At 40.4% G+C, this 12952-nt stretch overlaps 1 protein-coding gene across 9 annotated transcripts in view; it reads right to left on the bottom strand.

Moving 5' to 3' along the window:
- lrch3 (leucine-rich repeats and calponin homology (CH) domain containing 3) overlaps positions 1–12952 on the bottom strand; it is a 196946-nt gene that overhangs the window by 56189 nt on the left and 127805 nt on the right. For all 9 annotated transcript variants that reach the window (XM_043702400.2, XM_087993517.1, XM_087993516.1 and 6 more), the window contains exons 7-9: positions 12759–12852; positions 8680–8800; positions 6681–6829 (exon numbers count right to left, since the gene is read on the bottom strand). In XM_043702400.2, coding sequence (XP_043558335.1) covers positions 6681–6829; positions 8680–8800; positions 12759–12852 — 364 coding nt within the window. The remainder of the gene's footprint in view (positions 1–6680; positions 6830–8679; positions 8801–12758; positions 12853–12952) is intronic.

Genomic DNA, 12952 nt, shown 5'->3' with positions numbered 1-12952 from the left:
ACACAGCTTTGAGTTAGAAAATTCTTAACTCAGTTTTAACTGATTGGCCTCTTATCCTGGTACTGCACTCCCATATTCTATCCCAGCTAAGAAAATTTATCTCTGAATCTCTACTCAGTCAGTTCCCACAGACTCTTATATACTTAAATGGAATCGCCAGTCAAGCTTCTCAAGATAATATAGATCCAGTTTGCTCAGGCACAGAATCCTCTAACCCCAAGGGAACAATCAAGCAAATATTTGCTGTACCACCTCCAATGCAAGTGTATCCTTCCATAAATACAGACCAAAATTTCACACAGGAAGTCAGATGTGGTCTCTCAAAGCCCTGTACAATTAGAGCAGAACTTTTTCTTGCCCCCTCACAATAAAGGCCGAGACACCAAACATATTCCTGATTATTTGCTTTTCTTGAATACTAACTTTGTGTTCTGTGTATAAGCCGACCCAAGTCTATCTGAACATCAATATTTATAAGTTTCATATCTTTCAATTTGCTTTATGCTCACAGTTAATTGTTACTTGTATAAATCAAAGCATATATTGGTTCAATGTTTACTTGAGCATGTATAGTCACAGAGAAGAGTGGAGTGAAATCAGGAAATAGATACCTGCAATGTTTCACATTGTGAATAAATCTATTCAAGCTTTGGATTAACAACTGTCCAACAGGAGTATAATATGGAAAACCTCACTCTTCCCCATGTAATTCTCCATCTGCCACTTAATTGTACATTCACTTAACCTGTATGTATCACTCAACAGACTTTCTGGCTCCTCTTCTCAGCTGGTATTCTCACCTACTTTTTTATTAGCTGCAAACTTGGATTGGAACATTGCAGCAACAGTAGGCTATTCAACCCTTTCAGCCTGCTCTGCCATTCTAGATCATGACCTGTCATCTATCTTTGTTTCCCATACCATCATCATTTCCCTTGATATTAACGGTAATTACAAATCTATCAATCTCTGTCTTGAGCATGTTTAATGACTTGAGTTTACATAACTCTGAGGTACAGAATTTTAAAGCTCTATTACCATCTGAAGGAATTCATCATCATCATAGTCACAAATGGTTTGCCCCTTATTCTCAAACTTTGTCCCTTGGTTCTCAACTTGAGAGTCAGGGGAAACATCTGCCTGCATTTACAATTTCTATTGGTTTAAGAATTTGCCAAGTTCTAAGATACCATTATATATTAAAATCATAGAGTATTCTTCTAAATTCCAGAAAATACAGGCCCAGTTCCCCTAATTTCTGATTTCCAAACTAATGGAATTTTTTGAAGAGGTGACAAAGACAATTGATGAGGGAAGAACTGTGGATGTTGTTTACATGGACTTTAGTGGTGTTCCACGGGGATCAGTTTTAGGTCCTCTGTTGTTTGTATATTAAAATGATCTGGAGGAAAATATGGGTGATCTGATTACATCAGATGACACCAAAATTGGTGGAATTGCTGATAGTGCCAATGATTGTGAAAGGATGCAATAGGATATGGATAGATTAGTGACTTCGGCACAGAAATGGCACATGGAGTTCAATCCAGACAAATGTGAGGTGATGCATTTTGGAGGATCAAACTCAGGTGTGAATTATACTGTAAACAGCAGGACACGTAGGAACATTAACGTACAGATGGATCTGGGTGTGCAGGTACACCGTCCCCTAAAAGCGGCATGCTTGCCTTCATCAGCTGGGGCATGGAGTACAAACCTTGACAAAGCATGTTGCAGCTATATAAAACTCTTGTTATGCCGCATTTGGAGCATCATGTGCAGTTTTGGTTGCCACATGACCAGAAGGCGATGGAAGCTTTGGAGAGAGAATGCACCAGGATGTTATTTGGTCTCGAGGGCATGGTTATGAGAAAAGGTTAAAAAGACTAGGATCGTTTTCAATGGAAAGATGACGGCTGGGAGGAGACCTTATAGAGGTCTACAAAATTATGACAGACATAGATAGAGTAGATAGTTAGAGGCTTTTCCCTAGTGTTGAAGTTAATTTCAAGCGGGCACAGGCTCAAGGAGTGAGGGGGGGGGAAGTTAAAGTGAGATGTGCAAGATAAGATTTTCATGCAGTGTTAGGAGCCTGGAACGCACTGCCAAAAGAGGTGGTGGAAGCAGGCATGCTCGCGATATTGAAGAGGCACTTGGATGGCTACATGAATAGGGAGGAAATTGATGGACATGGACCAAATAAGGGCAGAAGGTTTATTTTTAGTTTAGTTAGGGCATGACGATTGGCACAGACCTGGAGGGCCAAAGGGCCTGTTCCTGTGCTGTACTTCTCTTTTGTTCTCTCCTCAAAGGACAGTCCTACCATCCAGGAATTAGTCTGGTGAATTTCTGTTGCACTGTCTCAATAGCAAGTATGTGTTGCTTTAAGGGAGTGGACCAATACTGCACAAGACATTCCATGTGCATTCTCACCAAAGTTCTATGCAACTAAGCAAGACATCTTTGCTCTTGTATTCAAGTCCTGTTACAATAAAAGTCAGCATACAATTTTCCTTTGTAATTGGTTGCTGCACCTGTATGGTAGCTTTCAATCAGGTCAGAACAAAGACTCTCATGTTTCTTTGGACATCAATGCTTGTCAACCTCTCACCATTCTGTGGATCTCAATTCCTCCCACTAAGATCAACAACTACATACTTGTCCAAATTATATTCCATTTCCAAGCTAGTGTCCACTCACTCGGCTGGTCCAAATTTTGGAAAATCATAACCATTGTAATTATAGCCATGCCTTAGAACCCTAGGATGTATGCCATCAAGCTGTCGAAAAAGTTAGATTTTAGTCATTTAAATTTCTCCAGTACCTTTATTCTACTGGCATTAATAATATGATTTTCCTCACTCTTACTCGCCCCTGGGGTACCCTCAATTTATGGGTTGTACTTGTGCCTCCAATCGTAAATATATACACAATATTTATTGAATATCTTTGCTATTTCCTGTCTCTGTCTCTCAGGGATTAACATTTATTTGAGCAACTCTCCTTTTAAAAATGTACTTATAAAAGCTTTTACAAGAAGGTTTCATTAATATTTCCACCTTCTTATAATGGTGTAACCCAGTATGCCAGTGTAAGAATCAAGGCTGAAGAATTTGCAACCATTTTCACAGGGAAGTTTAAAGTCACAGGATCCCGACAACGTGGAAAGAGACCATTCAGGCCATTGGAGGTCACACTGATCCTCCAAAAGATATCCGACCCAGATCCAGCCCCTATTCCGTAAGCCCACATTTACAATGGCTAATCCACCTAGCCTGTACATCCCTGGGACACTATGGACAATTTACCATGGCCAATCCACCTAACTTGCACATTTTTGGACTGGGGGAGGAAACTGGAGAACTAGGCAGAAACCCACACAGACATGGGGAGAACATGCAAACACCACACAGATGGATGATTCATCTCAGCCTCCTGCTGACACAGAAGACAGGCTTCAGTTTGATTCAGTTCAAATTAAAATTCATTTAAGAATGAGTTAGGTATAGCTTTAGAGTTAAAGGGTTCAAAGCTATGCAGAGAAAGCAGGAACAAGGCACGGAGTTGGATATCAGATCATATTGAATGGTGCAGCAGGCTTAAAGAACCAAATTGCCTACTCCTGCTCCTACTTTCTATGTTTCAACATTTTCTAATCAACCTGTTCAAATATGTTATGACATACATCTGAAAGAGGTGGGACTTGAACCCAGGCCTTTTAGTCCAGCAACAGTGACACTACCACTGCACCACAAGAGCCCAGTCTCTATGTTTCTGAATGACATCAATTAATAAGGCCATAAAAATAGGAACAGAAACAGACCATTCAGCCCCTCAAGCCTCAACAGGGTAATGACTGATACAACATTCCTCACATCCACTCTCCTAACTTTTCCCTGCAACACTTGAATAAATTAGTCAGACGTGATTTCCTTTTCATGAAGCTATGCTGACTCTGCTTGATTAGATTATTACTCTCCAAATGTTCTGCTCGTAATTCCTTAATAATTGATGCAAGCCATTAGGACCAGGGTACTAATGCCGTTAGCCCCATTAGTTTATTTAATACAGCTTCTCTAGTGATGATACTGAATTGCTTGTCTTCATTCTTTAGTATTAAGGGATGCTCAAAGCATCTTCCACAATCAAGATTGATGCAAAGTATCTGTTCAACTCCTCTGCTATTTGCTTGTTTCCCATAACTACCTCTATAGATTCATTTTCGAAGGGGTCTGTATTCAGTTTGATCTCTCTCTGCCTTCTGATATATTAAAGCAGCTCTTATTTTCAGTTTTCATACTCATTGCTAGTTTGTCTGTATAGTTTACTTTCTCAGTCTTTAATATCTTTTCAGTCATTTGCTGGATTCTGAATTTATCTCAGTCTTTGGGGCTATCACTGACCTTGGCCTCATTACATGGTTGTTCTTTCAACTTAATACTCTCCATAGTTTCCTCGTTTAGCCATGGTTGGTTAAATGATCTCTTAGAATCTTGCCTCTTTATTGGGAGTCATGAATTTTGCTGACAGTCATGAACTACCACCTTAAATGCTTACCGTTGCTTACTTACTATCTTTCCTGCTAATCTATCCACCCAGTTTACTTTAACCAACTCTATCCGTGCTTCACTGTAACTCTCTTTTATTAAGTTAAAAACGCTTGCTTCCAATCAAGTTTTTCACTTTCAAACTGAATGTTAACTTCGATCGTCTTATGGTCACTACTTTATAGGGGATCAAAAGGCACTTATCCAACAATAACCTTGGTACAAACAAGGGCGAGAGAGAGCAATTCCAATGTTGAGAGAAACTGTCCTTAAGGCCATGGCAGGTTTTCACCAAGCATAGCATCAAAGAGTCAAAGTAAAATTGAAGTTAAATGGGAATGAGAGGGAAAATTCTCCACTGGTTAATATTATACTTAGCTCAAGCTCAGTCTAACTTCAGGGATTATTCAGGGTAGTGTTCTAAGTTCAACCATCTTAAGCTGCTTCATCAATGACTTTCCCTTCACCATAAGGCCAAAATGTAGATACTTGTTGCTGACTGTTGGGTTTGGCTCTGTTTGTAATTCCTTTGATAGTGAGTTTGTAACCATGTTCAGCAAGATCTGGATAACATTCAGCTTTGGGTTAATAGGTAGCAAGTCACGTTTGTACCAGGCAATGTCGACTTTCAATAAGCAAAAGGAAGAGTAATCAATTCCCCTTGATGTACAGCAGTATCAACATCAAAGAATCTTCCACCACCAAAGTAACGGGTGTCATCATTAACCAGAAACTTAACTGCACTAACCACGAATAGGTTTAGATGCTTCATATTCAGTCTTTCATAACATTATCTACAAGTCAGAAATTAGCGATGGTATTGGAACATGCTGTATTTGTCTGGATAACAGTATCTTCATAAACATTCAAGTAGCTTGAAGACATCTAAGACAAAGTATCCTGCTGGATTAGCAACCCTTTGAACACAGTAAATATTAATTCCCACCACCACTGGCTACAAGATGTATTACAGCAGTTCAGCAATGTTTCTTCAACAGCACCTGCCAAACTCATGATCGTCATGACCAAGCAGGAGGACAGCAGTAGGGGCACAGGAACACTATTGCCACCCCCAAGTACTGTGAGGTGCTGCATTTTGGAAAAGCAAATCTTAGCAGGACTTATAAACTTAATGGTAAGGTCCTAGGGAGCGTTGCTGAACAAAGAGACTTTGGAGTGCTGGCTCATAGCTTCTTGAAAGTGGAGTCGCAGGTCGATACGATAGTGAAGGAGGCGTTTGGTATGCTTTCCTTTATTGGTCAGAGTATTGAGCACAGGAGTTGGGAGGTCATGTTGCGGCTATACAGGACATTGGTTAGGCCACTGCAATTCTGGTCTCTTTTCTATCTGAAAGATGTTGTGAAACTTGAAAGGGTTCAGAAAAGATTTTCAAGGATGTTGCCAGGGTTGGAGGATCTGAGCTACAGGAAGAGGCTGAACAGGCTGGGACTGTTTTCCCTGGATCGTCGGATTCTGAGGGGTGACCTTACAGAGGTTTACAAATTATGAGGGATATGGATAGGATAAATAGACAATGACTTTTCCCTGGGTTCGGGAGTCCAGACCAAGAGGGCATAGGTTTAGGGTGAGAGGGGAAAGATATAAAAGAGACCTACGGGGCAACGTTTTCCACACAGAGGGTGGTGCATGTATGGAATTAGCTGCCAGAGGAAATGGTGGAGGCTAGTACAATTGCAACATTTAAAAAGCATCTGAATGGGTATATGAATAGGAAGGGTTGGAGGGATAGGGGCCAGGTGCTGGCAGGTGGGAAGGGTTGGGATATCTGGTCGGCATGGATGAGTTGGACCGAAGGGTCTGTTTCTGTGCTGTACATCTCTATGACTCTCCTGCTCAAAGATACATGCCATCCTGGTTTGGGGATATACTTCTGTCCTTTTATTGTCACATCACCAACATCCTGGAGCTCCCTGCCTAAAAGGACTGGGGGGTAGCTTCTCCATATGAAGTTCACCACTTCAAGATGACAGCTCACCAGCCACGTCTTTACAACAAATAAGGATTGGCAATAAATACTATCTTTGCAAAGACACCCAGATCCAGTGAATGAATTTTAAAAAGTCTTTACATGCAAATATTCCAATTGGTTTTAGGCAAGAACTAAAAGGTTACATCATAGTTAATCCGCCGTCGTTCAATGTATGCTATGAATTGCGAGCTGAGACTGGAGGAGTCAAGTCGTTTTGGCAATCGCATATCCTCTTCCTCTTCCTCCATGGCACAGCTGTCAATGTAATCAATCTGCTCCAGGTCATGTTCAACTGGAAAGAAGACAAAAATAATTACAACGAGCCACTGTTTAACAAGAAGCTTACAAGAGATTTTATAGCTTATTCCAAGTTTGATCTAATGCATATGAAAATAATAACATCTATGGTTCGAAATTCAGAAGTCGGCTGCGTCATCAATATAACATTATCACTAAATGAGTGGAGAGAGATCTTAGGGAAATTTATTTTACATAAGGTGTACAACATGTTTTATTGCTGGGAATTGGTAATGTAGGGACCAGTCAGATCCAAGAAAATTTAAGCAAATATTTGAAACAAACAAAATAGTGTGTCAGGAGAAACAAGGCAACAGAATGAATGCTGTCTCAGCAAAGAACTGGCATAAACATAACTTGATTGATTGCATTTAATGCTATAGATGATTTTGTGGGGTACACTGACTTGCAAAACCTGGATTTAAGGACAGAATTATAGTAAAATTGTTGCTGAATAATACAGTCTGGGGGTGAGGCAGAGGTATAGCAAAACCACACTACTCTTATACTCCATTCCCTTTGAATTAAAAGCCAACACACCATTTTTCTTCCTTATTACCCGCTGAACTTGGATGCTAGCTGTTTGTGATTCATGCATGAGGACTCCCGAATATCTCTTTTCTGCAGCTTTCCGCAGTTTTACTCCCTTTAATTAATATTTAGGTTCTGTACGCTTCCTGCCCAAGGGAATAACCTCACATTTTGCCACACTATATTCTATCTGCAATTTTGGCTTAATGCAATCGGTTTCCTCATCCAATCTGTATTCCTGATGAAGGACTTTTGCCCGAAACGTCGATTTTCCTGCTCCTCGGATGCTGTTTGAAACTGCTGTGCTTTTCCAGCACCACTAATACAGAATTCCTCATCCAAGTCATTAGTATACATGATAAATAATTGTGGCCCCAGCTCTGCTCCTTGTGACACTCCATCAATTACAGGTTGCCATGTGGAAAATGCTGCCCTCATCCCAATTCTCTGATAGCACAGATAGAGGATTCACTAACTATCTCCAACAGTATGAACTATTATCTTATTAAGTAGCCTAAAGTGTGATATCTTCTCAAATGTCTTCTGAAAATACAAATATTACATCTACTGCTGCTGTTTTATCTATTCTGCTTGGTATCTCCTCAGACAGTAGGATGAATGAGCACGGAGTGCAAATGAAAGATGTAAAGTCTATCAACTTCTATTTAAGAGGAAATCTAAACTGCTTGCCTTGCAGGTAGCAAAACATCACAGATGTGCAACCCTTGGGTTTGGGATTTAATTGCATCAATCTACAACAATGCTCAAACTCTGACACATAAATCACACATGTCAAGACTGTACCAAACAATCGGAAAATAAGATATTACGAATTGAAACAATATCTGGATAACTAATTTAATTTGGTCAAATTGCTTGTACAATAATTGGAGACCAAAGAAAAAACAAAATTGACAGCTGGAAAATATAACAATATTTTACATATTCTGAAGTGTTTGAATACACGTCGGTTATTCAAAATGAAGAAAGAATTGGTTTAACAAGGTAAAATTTTGCTTCTGAAAGAAACCGTGGCAAACATTAGAATAGAAAGATTTGAAAATCATACACGAGACCAAAGCTTGCCCACAGGTGTAAAATATTTTAAGCCACACTGCCAACAATGCAATAAAGTGATGTGTCTCTTTGCTCTACTTACATTCTTCAGTTTCGATTGTAGCACATATGCCAAGCTGCAAATGAAAGAAATGCTAACAACTGGAGAAGGTGTCTTCATTTTCATCCAGTGTGTCATTCTACTATAACCTCACATACTCAGTTATTACGGTTATTTCTGTAACAGACCAAATTTACCTGGGCCATTTGTCACAGGTGGTACACCTCTATGCTCATGATATTGACTATCTCGCCGCTGCCGTTGCTCCTTCACAACTTCAGTCATTCGTTGTGGGAGATCAGTCAACTCATCTGCGGGCTGCAATTTGAAAGGCAACACTTTATTTTGAGCAAATGACATAATCAATACCACAGTAGTGGATTTTACACAAGGGACACTGTGAAATAACAATCTGCAAACAGACAATATTTCAATGTAAACAGCTCTGTTAGTATGTGCCCATCCTTTAAATATTACCTTGGGTCTATCATACGTGGCATAGTAACGCTTTCTTCTTAGGCAGTTCCTCACAACTGAGGATGACTTCCTTCAAATTTGGAGTTATATACTGAGGCGACTAAACAGTACACTATGGAGCCTTACACCCTGCCACTAGTGGAGTTTGAAAAAGGTGTGTGGGTGGTTTCCTTGCATTTCTTCTGATGTTAGCAAGCCTTCTGTCTTGGCTCCAGCCTGGGCCTCTTCAAAAGGGCGACATCTTCATGGATCCTCCATCGTTAATTGGGAAGTTTTCTGTTCATCCTGTTGAAAAGCTCCACTGCAGCATGAAACAACCTGGATATGGGTGAAGTGTTATGGTGAGCAAGATGACGTAGAGTATTGGTATAATGACTGAGTCTTGGTTGACCCAAAAATGTATGCATTTTGGTTCGGTAGTGGATTTGTTCATCAGATTCATGCGTTACATATTGTCATGCAGCAGGTAAAGTGGAATTGCTATAGGCAGTCAAATTTGAAGTGAATGCTTCATAATCCCACACAGGTAACAGAGTCAAGGGCCCTTTTGAGGAACAAGGATGTCATATATAAGAGGGCCATGACATGGAAGTGTCAGTGTTGGACTGGGGTGGACTGAATTAAAAATCGCACAATACTGGATTATAGTCCAACAGTTAGTGCCTGAGGAAGGAATGGGGCTCTGAAAGCTTCTGGTTTTAAATAAACCTATTGTGCTATAATGCAGTGTCATATATAAGAGGGAGCTGCTCTCTGCACTTTTCTTGAACTTGTCTCAGTGTGAATTTGATGTCCACTGTGCTTTTAGATGGAACCCGCATTGTGAATCTGGCAGGAAATCAAAACCTCTCCTCAGTCTCCTTCGCCCCTGTGGCTGCAATGATCTTTATTTTAGCAGATAGCAAGTAAACTACACTGTAGTTATCCGAATCAGTCTCACTGAAAATGGTCTCAATTATTTTATTCCAGAGATGTAATGGCATGCTCTCCTTCTTCTATTTAGGTCACATATATACGTAAGAGCGAGTTTTGAGAAGATTTATAGCTCAGGTTGAGGCTCTGGATGTAAGCTTGCTTGCTGAGCTGGGTGTGGTATGGCTCGCTTTTAATTTCTGTGTTGAGTTTCCTTGGGTTGGAGATGTTGTTTCCTGTGAAAATGTAATTTTCAACTGTGATGTCATTTCCTGTTCTTTTTCTCAGGGAGTGGTAAATGGGATTCCATTTACTACCTCCTGAGAAAAAGAAAGGAAATGATGTAATCAACCCACAGAAACCTAAACACAAATAAAAAGCAGGCCATACTACCAGTGCATCACTGGAGGCTCACTGATGATATTACCTAGTATGGTGACGAAACATCTGAAAACAAACCTTCCAACTCAGTGAGCAAACTTACATCCAGATGTACGTAAGAGTTTCAGCAGAGACTATGTGCCCCGGCAGCCTTCCTGGCTCTCAGCTGTCAGATTTGATTTGATTTGTTATTGTCATGTGTACCAAGGAACAGTGAAAATTGTTCGCTTACATGCTTTCCAGGCAGATCATAACATACAACTGCATCAGGGTAACAGAACAGAGTGCAGGATTCAATGTTACAGCTGCCAACAATGTGCAGAGAGAAATTAACACTAACATTAAAGAGGTCCATTCAAAAGCCTCCTAACAGTGGGGAAGCACCTGTTCTTGCATCTGTTCAGATGCAAGAGAGTATAACCAGGGTGGAAGGGGTCTTTGATTATGTTGATTGCTTTCTCGATACAGTAGGAAATGTAGATGAATTCAATGGATGGGTGGCTCTTTTGCCTGATGGACTGAGCTGTGCTTACAACGCTATGTAGTTTATTTCGGTCTTGGGAAGGGCAATTGCCATACCAAGCTGTGATGCATCCAGATATATATACAGTAGCATCTATTAAAATTTCTTGAAGTCTTTGTAGACATGCCAAATTTCCTTAGATTCCTGAGGAATTAGCGGCTCTGCAGTTCTTCCTTGACCGTAGTCGATGCGGGTGGACCAGGACAGTTTGTTGGTAATCGTCACTCCTAGGAACAAGGTACTTCCACCTCAGCACCACTGATGTAGACAGAGGTATGCCCTCCACTATACCTCCAGCAGTCAATGACCAGCTCCTTTATTTTGCTGACATTGAAGAGACTTTTTGTCTTTACAACAGCAAACTTGTAAATGGAGTTGGTGCAGAATTTGGCCTCACAGTCATGTGTGTCTACGAGTACAGTAGTGGGCTAAGTACTCAACCTTGCAGGGCACCCGGTGTTGAGGATTGTTGCGGAGGAGGTGTTCAACAAAGTTTGGTTTTAGGTGAAAGGTAACATGGTTGAGGACACTCACGCTGAGTTCTAAGTCTTAGTTCAAGAGATCCTCAAAGTGTTCCAGCCAAATAATACTCACTGCTCTTCTGTTGTTGACAAGCACTAATCTGCTCTTAGTGCTCAGTGATCACTGGCTGTTAATGTCTTGATTGCAATGACAAAGTGACACATCATTACTGTTGGCGATTTGCTCGAAGTCCTCCACACTTTCCACCTACCATCAACTATTTGGGTCATGGGATTTTTTTTGGATCTCAGCGTTCATTTGTCTGCACATCTGCTTTCTTTCCTTTGAGCTTTGGAAACATTTCTTGTTCAAGAGTGCCTTGCATTTGCAATTTAGTATCCCCTGGATTTCCAGGGCATTCTTGTTAAAGCAGTCTTGATGTTTGATGGTGGGGAAATTTAGTGTCTCTTCGCAAATCTTGTTTATGACCGAGTCAAAAGGAGACCAGCTGCCATAGGCATTCCATGCTATCTCGCATTGAGCAATGCAAAGTTGGATGTAAGGCAATGATTGAAAAGACATTGCTTTGCTGAATCATCAAATCCATTGATATTGAACTTTAGCTTGATGGAAATAGTAAACTGGACGAAGTGGCGGTTTGTCAGCAGTCGTCAGCTCCTATAATACAGCAGAAGTGTATATCCTTGCCGGGTCTCACACAGATGACGACATAGTCGAGCAAGTGCATATATCTGGAGTCAGCGGGATGCCGGGGGGTTTTGTATGTGTCTCTCTAGTGAAATAGAGTATTTGTAAATACCAGGTCATGCTCTGAACATTTCATCAGGAGGACGGCACCACTGGCTTTTGCTTTCCCGATGTCTTCCTCGCAATCATGCCTTTCCAGAGCTCTGTAGCACTGAAAATACGAAGGAGAATTAACTCGTCTCCCTTTGGAACAGAGATAGAATTCCTCTTCGGCCTCATACATTTTTTCAGTGACTGTGGTTTACACACTGATGGCTGTGCTGTGCTGCATCTTACATGGCATGGTCATACACAGCTGGATAATCTAAAAGAATTTGTCAGTACTGCTGTTCAGATACTGATGGAAAACTGTAATTTCAGATTTTAATTGATATTGTTTTCATTATTGAGAGAGATTTACTAACAAAATGATAATCACTCACTGGGGAAGACAAAGAATGTTGCAAAACGTAGGACTAGCTAAGTACCAACAATCCTAGGCATATAAAAATGAACAGTTTCCCCAGTGTCCAAAAGCTGACGGCAACAAGAGAATAGTGCCAAAATGAACCAACCAACAAGCCACTTTCCCTGTGAGATATATTGATCAGGAACAACCAGGAGAATTGTGAATGGCATTTTTTTTTTACAATGATTAAAGCATGAAAGCAACTTTTAAGCTACTGGCAGTTGTAATAGATATGGAAAGAGATCTTTGAATCACTGGCTTTATGTGCTCCATGTATTACTTTAAAAAGATACTCAATCATGTACCTCATTGCCAGACCACCTTTTATCTCCACTGTCAACACTGTTGAAGCCAGAATCTAGTGCTCCATATGGCCGTCCTGAGAAATAATCTTCATGACTGCAGGAATTGAAGACAACAAATATCGAAAGACTTAACTGAAGAGAAGGCTACACAAATTGAAATCAGAGCTTCCTTATTAATATTGCTTAAATTTCAT

Source organism: Chiloscyllium plagiosum, unplaced genomic scaffold, assembly GCF_037043375.1.
Source record: "Chiloscyllium plagiosum isolate Xiang-an unplaced genomic scaffold, Cpla_swu_hap1 HiC_scaffold_13, whole genome shotgun sequence".
Classification (NCBI taxonomy): domain Eukaryota; kingdom Metazoa; phylum Chordata; class Chondrichthyes; order Orectolobiformes; family Hemiscylliidae; genus Chiloscyllium; species Chiloscyllium plagiosum.
The sequence above is the reverse complement of the archived record's forward strand: the minus strand, read 5'-3'. Positions and strand labels throughout refer to the sequence as shown.